The sequence below is a fragment of the Myiozetetes cayanensis genome, unplaced genomic scaffold (assembly GCF_022539395.1).
Source record: "Myiozetetes cayanensis isolate MyiCay16 unplaced genomic scaffold, myiCay2020 scf6-25, whole genome shotgun sequence".
In the NCBI taxonomy this organism is placed as follows: Eukaryota; Metazoa; Chordata; class Aves; order Passeriformes; family Tyrannidae; genus Myiozetetes; species Myiozetetes cayanensis.
In genome coordinates, this window is record NW_026087853.1 from 51,418,608 (window position 1) to 51,431,867 (window position 13,260).

The following is a 13,260-nucleotide window of genomic DNA, read 5'->3' on the forward strand; positions in this document are numbered from 1 at the left end:
ATTCCCTTGCAGTCTCTCATCTCACATTCAGTATTGGGAGGCTGTGTCCAACCTTCAAGGGAAGACAGATTACATCTTCTTTCTTCTTCTTTCCACAGAAATGTCTTTTTTTTTTTTTTTTTTTTTTTTTTTTTTTTTTTTCTGGAAAAGAGGGGTGTTTATTTAGGTGTCTGAACATGGACTCAGGAGCTCAGGGCTAGCCCTACATTTTTGGTAGCTTCTTTCTCAGCCTCCACGCCACTTCTGCAGTAAGTGCCAATAAGCACAGTAAATCACCCTGACTGCATGAAGAAAGGACTTTTGAGAGGTGAACATCCACTGATCCAGCTGCCCTGAGACCACAGTGATTGTTTCTCATGCCAGTGCCTTCCCTGCAGTGACAGACTCCTAGAGACTAGCATTCTGGGCCAGATGGGAACACCTTTAGGAATAATAAGCTGGCCTTGCACCCTAACATGTCCTTCTAAATGCAATCCACCACTGGGCCCAACTCTCTTCCACACAGAAGGTAAAACACTGCTTCCTCCAGAATCTAGGCTAAAAAAAGGGCTAAAACTGTAGCACAGAAGGGGTTGTACTACATTCCCATGGTGAATTAGAACCATGGAACTATACACTGTGGCACACAGACACAGCCCAAGGGCAAGTTCTTGATACTCCCCCACTGACCATCACAAATAATGTACATAATTTTTAACACATTATGGAATAATATTATTTCCTTAAGAGGGAGTGAAGCATCAAAGTTGATGGTTACAATAAAAATTTAAAAAAAAAACCCACATGAATTCTTTGATCCAAAAGGTTTCAACAAACAGCAGAATTATTTTGGATCAGCACTTTTACCCATAAGCAACCGTCGCTTCACCCTCTTGTCCACATCAGCTGCTGCTGTGGTATTCCCCTCTGAAACTTCAACAGCAGCCTCTTCCCTCTCTGTAAGGAACATGAAAAAAGCCAATGAGTAAAGGTCCCCTGACCAGAAACCTCATCTGACTTTCAGTACGTACACACATGCAAACTGCTGCCTCATCAGAGACAGTCAGTACTGACTAGGCACAAATAAATTATTTTTATAAAGAAAGTAATAATGAAAATCATGAAGACCCTTCAGTCAAAACCATGAGAATACTTTGCTTCTTTGGTTGCCTTACAAGTCATGTTTGCTTCAGTATTCTTAACAAAACAAAAGATGTGCCACAGATGCAGTAAACGGCAACAAGATGAAAGAACTAATTGAACTGTCATGAACTGTTCTCTTAAGAGCACACTGTCATCATCTATCATGGACAAATACAAGGACTAGCCAGTTATGTCTAAGCATTTGATTTCAATCAACAGACAACAAACTCTTCCAGAGACTGGAAGAGTATAAATCTTAAGTACTTTCTTTACTGGATAACTGCTTTGCAAAACTTGTACATTAACTGATTGCAGAGTTCTGGTTTTAACAGATGCCTTCCTTAGTTACACTCTGGCTCATGCTATACAAGAAACTGCACCTAAAATATCCTAGGGGGAAGGAATAAAGTCTTCTCTGGTTAGTGGCAGGCTTTGTGCTTCAGAGGGGCCAGTGATAATTGCAGGCTGCAATAGTATTAGGCAGCTGCTTACATAGAGAAGCATAAGTTGCCTGGACCCAGCACTAGCAGGTTTCTTAATTTTGAATTCCTTGACACTTTCTAGCCATATTATTTTGAGGAGCATTAATCATGAACACACAGCAACCCCACACCACCTTTGAGTTGGTCATCAACAGCAAACTACTTCCCTCCACCGTATACTGACCCAGGCAGGTTTTCCCATCCACATGCATGATGTACTTGGGGTGACATCCACAAATGGGCCCATTATCAGCATCATCACACGTATGTTGACAGCCCCCATTTCCATGATTACATGTTACTAGGAAGAAAATATATTTCACATCTCACAAGTACTTCCAGCATCTTTGAAAGACAGTATAAAATTCTGTTTCTGTTTGACCATCCACATCTTCCTAACGTGCTCCTTTCCCAAGGAACTCTGCCACACTGAACACTCTCTTGTGGAGCTGAACTTCCTGTCATTATAAATGATGGCACAATTCCCAAACTACAGACAGTATAATAATTAATAGACTGGTGTGGTAGTGTCCACAAAAGGCATTGATTCTATCTTAGTTCAAATGCACACAACTTAGGTGTGTCACCCCACTTTAGCTATAACATACCAAATCCCACATCACTGCAAACAGAACACTATTTTTTCACTTTGGGAAACCGTAAGCACATGCAGAATGTTGCATACAAATGCAGCTCCTCTGATTCTTGGACAGTTCAAATCCTGGTCGGCATTCACAGGCAACTCCTCCTTTGGGCGTTTCTCTGCAGATGTGGGCACAGCCATGGTCTTTATTCATGCAGCTCATGCCTTCTGCAAAACAGGCCAAGTGCAAGGGCATCAGCATCCTCAGCATCTCTGTGTGCAGGCAACAAAGTCATTCAACACACACACAGACTACAGCCTGCTACTTGTGGGAAGACTCTACAGTGTCAGGGCAAAGAGTTTTAGTTTACAGACAGGAAAGGCAAGAGGTCATCCTGCAAAGTCAATAGCCCCAAGGTTTCTCCTTCTGTGATCTTTTCTGTGCCCATGTTCTTTCACTGCAAGGTCAAAAAGCAACATCCCTAGATTTGTACAGAGCCTGCATTCTCATCCAGTGATCTCACTTTACACCAGTGTTCATAAAACCTCCTCATTTCTTTTATAAAAGTTGCAAGGTGGCTGATACCTGGCAAGATACAAGTCTAAAGTGAAGTTCTCATATCTCCGAAAAAGAGCAGCCACCAGACACAGAAATGTTTAGCCAACAGTAACAAGAGTCATCCCAATTTCAATTACTGGCCTACAAGGCAGATTCCCAAAGTCATAGGCTCAGCAGTGACTAAGGAGTGACCAGGTAGACATGAAGACTGTACATGTGCTGTACATCAATTCTCTTCTCTGTTAACCATTTTCTTTCCTTTTTTTTTTTTTTTCTGATTTCAATAAATGCCACTCAAAATAAACCCACTGGGGAATATCAGTGTTCTGTATTTCTACATACCTTCCCAGCTAGACAGAATTTAGTGCCAGTGCCTTCTTTAACCAAATGAAAAAGCAGTGTGACACTAGGGACTGTATTCCTTTTGCTGCACCTCCTAAAAACATCCTGTCGTTTTCATCTCTGACAGTTACAAGCTGTTCATGCACAGCACTCACTGACTGCCAGAGTGTCTTGTCTGGCCTTTGCAAAACGATACAGACAATTAAATAGGGAGGAATAGTTCCTAAAATTGTTATAAAAACTTCCTTCGCCTTGCCCCGTGGTTCAGTGAAATCAATGCCTTTACCACTGGCAGGATAGTGACACAATTTGTGCACACTGAACACAAAACCACAGAGCAGCTGGCTGAGTTATCAAATAGGATTATTAGACCAAATTAGACTAGGAGTTTTTCTTTCAACAGTATACCACAGATTTTTGATTAAGTCCTCTATAGTGCTCCAAAACTGGGAGAGAAGACAACTGAATGCTCTCCTCAGGTATAAAGAGAACACACTTTTGCCATAAAATTCTCTGCCTTGGTGCCTTTGGCTTTAATAAGACAAGGTACACCAAAATGCTCTTTCTCAGTGACAACATTTCATTTCAGAAGACTAAGTGGAACATACTTTGGCTGCAAGAGCTTATCCCACATCACCTCAGTGAACTTCTACTGAGCTGAGCAGATGCACAATGAGAGGCAGAACAAAAAGGGTGACCATACAGCTAAAACGGGATGGTGTGAACAATTCCACACCTTACATCTTTTTTAAACTTACACAGCCCTTTTCGCAGCCTTATTACTAAATGAAACAAACCCACTGCATTGTCAAGCAGAGGTCAGTTCGTCACCATTATTCCACTACACTTCAATTAGGTCCCTGCTCTACGCTGCTATCCTGGTCATCTAAGCACCAGCTACAGTATCCTTTCTCTATTAAGACAGCTTAAGCAACAAAAGAATGGACGTTGCAGAGCCCAGATTATTCTGCTCTACTGGCTTTTTGATTCCTTTCCCACAGTGAGGACTCTCTGGAAGTCCAACAAGACAATGAGACTTCAAATCCTGCAGCACATAGACACAGTCCAAGGAGCCCACATGAAAGCTGTTCATCCATTATTGTGTCAGTCAAAGAACAGTCAACCTATGAGGCCACAAATTAGCCTCATTAATGCCAGTGTTTTGGGAAAAGTTCTGGTCTTAAGCATGCAATATGATTTGGTCTGTTAGCTCAGAGGCATTAGAGAGCATTAAGAAAACTAGCAGCTTAGTTTCTGTTGACAAAGTTATTCTTTTGTCTCTACTGAGCTACCAAAAAGAAAACTGTTCAAGCAGGTACTTTGGTAAAGTTCACTGACACCAGACAAACTGTTTAAATGCTCCATTTGGGATTGCTCCGTTCTGAGCGAGCAGAATTCAATCAGGTCTCCACAGAAAGCTAAAACTGCACTTTCCAAACCAGGATGCGTTTTAACAACAAAGTAACCATTGTGTGTCAAGGTACTTGACTAAACCCACCAAAATGTGGCTGGCCCAAAAGGTAGCATTTCACAGAAGATACCTGCAGCCACACATTCTAGCATTTACTGTGAAGTTCCTGCTTGTTTCCAAAGGTGGTGGAAGACTTCTCTCATTTTAAAAGGTTGTTTTAAAGAGATGTCTGTAAAGCCATAAATGCTGTGCGACTACAAACTCCTTCACGGACACAGAGTCTCCCAGCTCACATTGTTCCCAAGCTGTTGCAATGGCAGACTCTGATCCAGAACCAAACCCCAAACAAATGTTGGTCAAATCCCACCACATGCTTCCCATCACAATTTCTCTTGCATGAGACCCTGCCCAACTGACACACAAGTATCTTTGGATGGATGGCTCTTGATTGCCACACTCAGCCAAGAGAGCCAAATCCAGTGCCTGCCTGGTTGAAAAGATCACAAGCCAGATGAGTCCTTTCTGATGACTGGACCTTTTTGAAGTTACCCAGCAAATGATCTGAGCACTTCCATCCCTGGCAAACTGCAGGCAAGAAAAGCCAGCACAGTATTTCCCTATCAGGTCACGCTACATTAATGTATGATCTGTGTTTAAATCTTTCTCTTTTTTTTGGCACAGAAGACGTGGGGACAACATTTCCACTCTGCTAAGAGCATTAAGGATCCATTTAGAGCACACTCAGGCATTCAACAGGACAGTGGAAGAGGATGCATTTGTACAAAGAGTTACCAGAGATTCTCAGAGGCACCCTCTAAAAGTCAAATGTTGAGCTCAGGCAGCAGAACAGGACATCTCAGGAATGCTTTACTCTTTCCCCATGCTTTCTACACCCTAGTGTTAAGGCAACTTTTCCCCAAAACCTTTCCAGTTATCAGTGTTCTCCACAGTCAGAAGGACTCCGAGAGCAGCAGCTGAGATGGTGTCCTGTGTACGAGCTTTCAGTCCACACAGTGATTTCAAATGTGGCTTTCATCTGGCGGGTCCTGTTCGCTCCCATTGATTCAGCCCAACAAGCAGATAGCTATGCCTGTGAAATACCACAAGGGAGAGCAGCAAGATTTGCCATCCACTGCAATAGTAACCACAAGATGTCCTGTGTGTATTACGTCTGTTGTCCTTCAAAATTTTGTATTCTGTAATATGGTGCAAGTTAAACACAGAAGTAAGAGACATATGCATGGCTGTCCTGCCAGCTACTTTAACAGCCTCCCAAGGCTGAGAAATTCATTCTCCCACATGTGGATGAAGAAGAACTTGTTCAGTGCAGACAGAAAGGGGAAAAAAAAAAAAGTAGGATTGTGCACAACTTCCCAGGACACTTTCAGTTCCTGTGACTTAAGCAGGGGCTAGGCAGAACCATCAAGAGCACCCCTGTGCTTCAGACCAACACAGTCACAACAGAAGAAAAAAATCAACCTTAATTATGAAACTCTCCTCTAATAGCTGCCTCATTTTGAGTCCCATGTCACAGCAGGTGACAAGACACCCCGAGGAGAGTTACAGATAGACTTTGAAGGGCAGATGACTTTCAGGCTCCCCTGTTATACTGCTCATCAGAAGGAATACAAGAGCCTCAAGCCTCCCTCTTTTTCCTATCTTAACTTTCCAGTTCACTCTTTTCCTGTGTATGTAATGGCCAGTGTTGCAGAACACAAGGAAGGTCTCTCAGGCATTAATGTACAAACAACCTTAACTGGGCTGGAAGACAGGGAAGGAAATATTCCTTTATATTACAGACAAGAAGCAAAACTGAATAGATGGTCCAGGCAGCAGGTGCCAAAGGCTGCTTTGATCAGTGCTGTGAGGTCTCGAGAGAGAACTAATAAAGAACATACACTGAACGATGCGTGCACAAAGTAGAGAACAGAAGTCCCAGTAAGGAGCAGAAAAGCAGAGAACAAAGTGAGGGGAAAGATAAAGCAAGGAGATTGGGCTTACAACAGATCTGCCCACCCAAGGGAAAAAGTTTAAAAAAAAAAAAACACGTGGGGAATCCCGTGGAGTGCTTTACAGTAATAATGGAGGGGAGGCGGGAGGGAAGCAGTCACAGCACGATCACCTGAAAAAATTGCTTTTAAAGAAAGCAGAGCAATCAAGAAGAAAAAAAGCATTTAATGCAAAAACTGTGTTTATCTTCCTTAAGACTGGTTTTTATAAAAATATATTTCTATTTAGTAGCTTTTAGGAAAAAAAATTGGATCTTTTTCCCCCTCTTCATTTTTCTTTTAAAAGAAAAATCCCCAAGTTCAGTGGTAATTTGGTATTACACAAAAAAAAAAAAAAAAAAAAAAAAAAAAAGCGCCTTTTTTGAAAAAAAAAAAGTTAAGAGAAATTAACTGCATCTTCCAAGCATCTTCCAAAAAAAGACAACAGAGGTTGAATTCCATAGGTACAGTTTAGGGAACAAATGTTAATGACAGGGAATGTTACTGTTGTTAGTTCGGGAGAGTAGAAGGTACTCAAGTAGCAGCAAGTATGAATAAAGAGTTGGAAGTTTTTCCTCCCTTGGCATCAGACAAGACAAGGAGACCAAGCAAACAATTTTCACTCTTAGACACATCATCCATTCATGAACACAAACACACGTTACTGCTAGCAAGGCAACACGAAGGGAAGTGCCTTGTCCCACCACTGCAGCCTTCCTGCTTGTCCCCACTCCTGGGTCAGTCCCTGCAGCAGCAAGATGGGCAACAGCCTGACAAATTATCACATCTCACCTGATCCCATTGAACCAAGCCCAGGACCAGAGAAACTGAGAATACAAATTCTGAAGTCAAACAAAGGATCAAGTCACTCTGTCAGATGACAGCCACCTCTGAACACTCATCTGTGGATGGCCATATACATCTATAAATGTTGATCTCTTCACTACGGGGATTTTTAAAGTGAGATTTGTTTATTCACGCTTAGATTCCTCTTACAGTCACGCCAGTGATAAGCCATAGATTAAAGAAAGCTTTGTGGCTTTAAATACTTCTTACTGAGATTTTCACCATACAGTTCAATGGACAACTCCCTGATCTGAACAACCACTTTAAAGTATTCCCTGAGGGCATCCAAAATAATTTTGTTCAATCTGATGTCTGATTAGATATCCAAGACTCTCTGATCTCTCAAAGGTCGCTTCATAAAGGTTTCACTCAAAACAAAGAACGCGATTTGAATACCTTTGGGGCTGACAAACAATAAATCTCTTAGCTGAAACCTAAACACTGCACAGGGAATCTAAAAGGTACCTGAAGGTAATGCAGGTATTGCCCTATAACTAAAGTCAATGAAAACGGTTGAGACTTGATGTCCTTCCATTTGTTGCCATTCCTCGGATCAGGACACAGCTTAGCTGCACAACAGAGCATCAAGTACACTGGGAGTACAGCAGTGCAGCCTTTAACAAGCACAACACTGCAGACATACAGGTGGGATCAAAGAGGCAGAAGGGATGTAGAGTCTTCAAAGCCACTTAGAAGATTCTGACACACTGTTCCCTTTAAAAGCAGTGAGGACTTCAAGACACTTCACAGCTTTGAAAACCTCAACCTACAAATACTTTTGAAGATGCTTTGGAGATTTTGCAGTCAGCTTCTGTCAGAAACTGCTGCCTGGTGCCCGGAGGGCAGCAGCCAGTACCTTCGGAGCGGTGGATGCAGGTATGCTGGTTATCACTCAGGAAGAACCCTTCCTTACAGCGGCACTCATAGCTCCCCACGGTGTTGACACAAACATGCTGGCAGCCACCGTTGTTGAACATGCACTCGTCTGTGTCTGAAAGAGAGAGGAAAAGAGAGGGATCAGCTCTGTGCTGACACCAAAACACTCAGCTTGCACACAGACAGACATCGACTCCACTGCAACCGTGTAATCACCCAGGCAGCTGAGACACCCCAGGCTACCCTGCTGTTGTTGTGCTGTCACCCTTGGGAAAGGACATTTTTGCTGCTGCTCTTCCCCTGTTTGCAGTTTGCCCAAGTGGTCACAGAGCCCCCAAGAAATGCTAGCCAACTAACCAGGGTTGTTGGTTACAGCTGAGGCAGAGCAGCCTCAGTGGAGCCAGAAACAGGGCTATTCACCACCCACAGGAACATTCCCTGCCCCTCGTGCAGCTGGGTGGCACCACCACACCACAGTTTCATCTGGGTTGAGCAACCATATGTGGATCTGTCTTGCTCAGTGGGATGCAACGTTGGCTCCAAACCCTTCCAAGCTACAAAAGGTGTTTTACCAGAAAGCCCCCATTCTGAAGCAAAGGGAGAACAGGGAAAACACAAATCTCAAAACAAATTTAGCTAAAAATGTATCCCCTGCTCCTTACTTTCACCCTAGCTAGAACTCACACACCACATCTGTTCATCAGGACATCATAAGTTCAGTTTGATTTATCATCCTCCTCCCTCAAGTCTAGGCCATCATCGCTTATCATCAAGGCTGCTGCTATGTTGCCTGACTGCAGTCAAGGACAAGAGCAGAAGTTCTGGAAACAGTTTTAAAGTTGATTTTGCAATATTCAGAGTTTCAACAACACCAGAGAACACAGAAGGGCTTTGCTTGCAAGACATCCAAGAGAACCAAAGAGTAGAAAAACTTCCTCTAAGCCTGAACAACAGGATGCTCATCCCAATCTCCAATTCTTTGCAATTTTACCCCTTAATAAGCACAGGGGTTTTGTAACCACTACCAGCAACTGATTTTCCTACCCTAATTTCCAGAAATGCCAGTTTTAACAGGAACTAAAAATGCTCAGTCAAACAGTACAAAACATCACTGAGGCAAAGCACTGGTCTCATTTGCAAATTCATATGAAACATTGTGTTAGCTCCTTGTTCTGTTCATTGTTATTGGCTCATAGTACAATGTTTTTAATTTAACATTGTAACATTTCTGGCAGAAAACAGCTGTCTTTTTAAAAAGGAGAAAGAGAGGCTTTTAGTAAGAAGCATAATATAGTATTACAACAGATTTAATGTCTACTGAAGGCAGTGAGTAAGCCAATTGGATGCAAAAGAATGTGACCTGCTGTAGAAATGGAGCGGCTGACATATCTCCATCACAAAGAAGCTGAGTATTTTAGAGTTCTACAGTGATGTGAATGTGCAAACAATCGTGAATAAACAGCCACCACGAGTCTTTAGTGCTACAGATTTGAACTCCAGCAGATGTTTCTGTCTTACAGACCTTGGATAGCTTTCAAAAAAATCATCTCTTTCCAACAAGTAATTGTCTATTTGGCTTAAACCCAGGCACACAGCAGAGATCTTCAAAAATAAGGGTGAGAGGAGGGCAACCCTGGCGTGAACAAAGTAAATAAGCAGATTAAGAGAAGATGTGATCTAATTTGCTGTATGCCAAAATATTTATTTAACATTTACATCACATTTCAGAATTGGTGTGTCAGTGGTAAAAACTTTGTTCTATGTCAGTGACATTTTCTTTTCTTTTCTTTTATTTTAGAAGTCTGCCATGCAACACTGAGCAGCTTTCCAGTAACATAGCAGGTGGTAGATTTTGGTATAAGTTATGTCTAGGTCTCACTGATCACAAGCAAGTCAGCTGAAGTATGCTCTAGAGGGGCTGCTGGGTACTATATATATATATATATATATATATATATACACACCTTTTTGTGGCATTGTAAGAGACAGTGTGTTCATTCACAACCAGCTCTTCATGGTAACCTCAGCTGAACTCCACTGTGCATTTACACAAACGCAAAAATAAGATGGGCTTCCTATTATTTTAAATTATCAGCAGATATTTTATTTCCCCCTCTACTTAATTTATTGAAATATTTGGGATCCAGTGACTTCATCCTCTCCTCTGCTTATACTGTAACAAGGTTAATCTGCAGGCACACAACAGGTTCCCAGCAGGTAAAACCCAACACAATCCCACTGAATACTCCAGAGCTTTTATGATTTGTCCCAGAAGAAAATACAGCCTAGAGATGGTCTGATCCCCCACCTGATATGCCATACATTAATGGGAAATACCCCAGCCAAGCTAACTACCTATTAAAATTATGCTCTGAGAGCAAGTTTGCCTCTGACTGACATGGGCATGGAAGCATGTCCAGGCACATCCACATTGAGTGCAGCAGTAGGGAAAAACTGAGCCATCTCTGGAAAAGCAAATGGGACAGATAGCACAGGGAGGAACCACACAGGGTATCCAGCCTGGGTCCTGGAAGCAGGGCAGCTTCATCAACAAGAGGCTCTGTCCCAGGGAAGTAACACCAGTAACACCGGCAGCATACCACACTGCCAACAGGCTGACAGCTCATACCTTTCTGTACTTCCTGTACACTGCTGCACCCCTGTGCTGGAACAAGCAAAGCCACAAAGTCCTGTTACCTGTTTTTAAAGCTTTTCACCTGCTGGCACACAAAAAAAGAAACTATCGAGGACTTAAATAAAGAAATTAAAAAGATGGTCAGAAAGAGTGTGTGCATGCAGGGTCAAGGGAGTGTTGCCAGGACTGAAAACACTTCCAGACTTGTGTACTTTGCTTCACACAAACCACCCAGGGAAACTCCAAGCATTTGGTTTAGTCCCTCTGTACTTCCATGGCCTCCATCATCTCTAGCTACTGCACACTCCAAATCATCCTGTGCTTTCAGGAAGTACTCAGACACAGTAACAGTGAGAAGCCCCCACATTATAGATATATGAGAGAGAAGATTTCTAAGCCTGGCAACGCAACTGACAACTGATCCTGAGCTAACTTTGGAACTGATAGGATAATGATAGCACATGTTCTTTTATATAAACTCATTTTGAATAATAATAGATGACACTTCATACACTTAAACCCAATGCACTCAACAGATATATACCATAATTATCCTCATTTACACAGGGCGGAAGAGCCACACTGAGATGGTACATCAGTACCTGGAAATCCTTTGTCCCATATGCAACATTCTCTAGCTGAGCTGATCCAACCCAGCAGGTAGCCATGTGTTTCCCATGGATGCAGCTAAAGGGTTCTGTCAGCATCACCACTCACACTGCTTATGGGCACGCTTCTTACCCAGGCAGTTGTGGCCATCATGAGCCAACATAAAGCCATCGTAGCAAGTACAGCGGTAATTTCCTGGAATGTTGAAGCACTCGTGGACACAGCCTCCATTGAAGTCGTTATCACATTCATCAATGTCTAAGGAATAAAGTAAAAGTCAGTATGATGGATGTTTGCTTAAGCGTTATAGACAGAGATGCGACTGCGTAAATGTGAGCAGCAACCGCTGTCCAAAATCATCATTGTCTTGCAAATAGACTATGTTTAACACACTACTTGCTGTATGTTTCTGAAGACTGACAAAATGCCCTGAGATTCCCTTGCAGTTTTTCTTTCAGTTTTACCTTACACTTTTTAAGGTTACTGGTTAAACAACAAACTAATTATCAGGCCAAGTGATATGACTAAGTGACAATCCATGCCAGCTGTCTGCCTCTGATTTTGTAAAGAAGTAAATCAGGTGAAGAAACAATGACTATTTTGATTGAAAATCATTCCTCATATTCTAAACTGTTATTTTTAATGGCTCTATCTTTTTAGAAACACTCCATGCTGACAAAGGCAGAGCAGGTGCTCCAGTCACTTTACCTTCACATTTCTTCCCTTCACCAGTGTAACCCACTTTGCACATGCACTTGTACAGCTTCGGGGTGTTTTGACAAATAGCATCTGGGTGGCAGTCGTCAAGCCCCAGGGCACACTCATCCACATCTGGGAAAAGACAGCAGATTCAGAAGGGGTGTCAGCAGGAGGAGAACAGGGCATGTCTCCTGCACACATCCCTGACGAGACGACAGGGCTGAGCACCTCTTTGTGGTGCTCATGTGCATGTTGTGTGTGTTTGTGAGTCAGGACAGAAACGTGCAGAGACCATATCTGCACTTCAATTTGGATTATGTTCTACCTGCATATAGATATATTTGTGTGCAATTCAGATAAGCTCTTGTTAAGCTCTCGTATCCATCTATAAATGCATCCAAAACAATCTATCATGGGTCAGCCAGATGCTCCATGAAACTCAGCTGATAGTTTTACAGAGATTCATTAGAGATTGTTCATCTTTCTGATTAATAAAAGACAGTTATTGAAAGAATTCTTAATCACATCCATGCATCACCTGCAGGAAGCCAAATGGTTTTTAAACTAACAAGCGGAATTGATAGAAATGTACTTCCAAAGTCACCACCAGCATGTTAAAAGAACGACTTACCATTAAAAAGATGTATAATTCAAGAATAACTTTTTTAAATACAAGAATACTATCTGGTGAGCAGCATTGCCAAATAACCTGGCCAGTCATCACAAAGCACAGCATACTGAAGCAAAATATCCAGGTGGAAACTTCAGAGCACAGGAAATGAAGAGAAAGGGAAACACCAACAGGAAGAAGTCCTGGAGATGAAGAAGTGTAGACAGAAGAAGGGGAAGAAAAGTTAGAGGCAGCAAAAGACATCAGCAAAAGTTTTTCATACACCAGAAGAGAACTGAAACACAGAAACAGGAAGATTTCCAGCAACTGGCTAAAAGGGAGAATTGTTGAAGCAACACTTCACACAGGTATAAAAACTGACTCCTAAAACAAGAAGTAGTGCATGAGTATCAGCAGAATGTGACTACTTCAATGGTCAGCCACTTTTTATAGTGGGGATCACTTTCTAAAGGGGAATTTCAGCCAGCACTTTTCCCA

General features: G+C 42.2%; 1 protein-coding gene across 2 annotated transcripts in view; it reads right to left on the bottom strand.

Moving 5' to 3' along the window:
• Positions 1–12,918, bottom strand: part of SCUBE2 (signal peptide, CUB domain and EGF like domain containing 2) — a 41,262-nt gene extending 28,344 nt beyond the window's left edge. For both annotated transcript variants that reach the window (XM_050336486.1, XM_050336484.1), the window contains exons 1-7: positions 12,784–12,918; positions 12,162–12,284; positions 11,586–11,711; positions 8,190–8,324; positions 2,290–2,415; positions 1,789–1,905; positions 847–936 (exon numbers count right to left, since the gene is read on the bottom strand). In XM_050336486.1, coding sequence (XP_050192443.1) covers positions 847–936; positions 1,789–1,905; positions 2,290–2,415; positions 8,190–8,324; positions 11,586–11,711; positions 12,162–12,204 — 637 coding nt within the window. In that variant the 5' untranslated portion in view covers positions 12,205–12,284; positions 12,784–12,918. The remainder of the gene's footprint in view (positions 1–846; positions 937–1,788; positions 1,906–2,289; positions 2,416–8,189; positions 8,325–11,585; positions 11,712–12,161; positions 12,285–12,783) is intronic.
• Between the last annotated feature and the right edge of the window lie 342 nt (positions 12,919–13,260).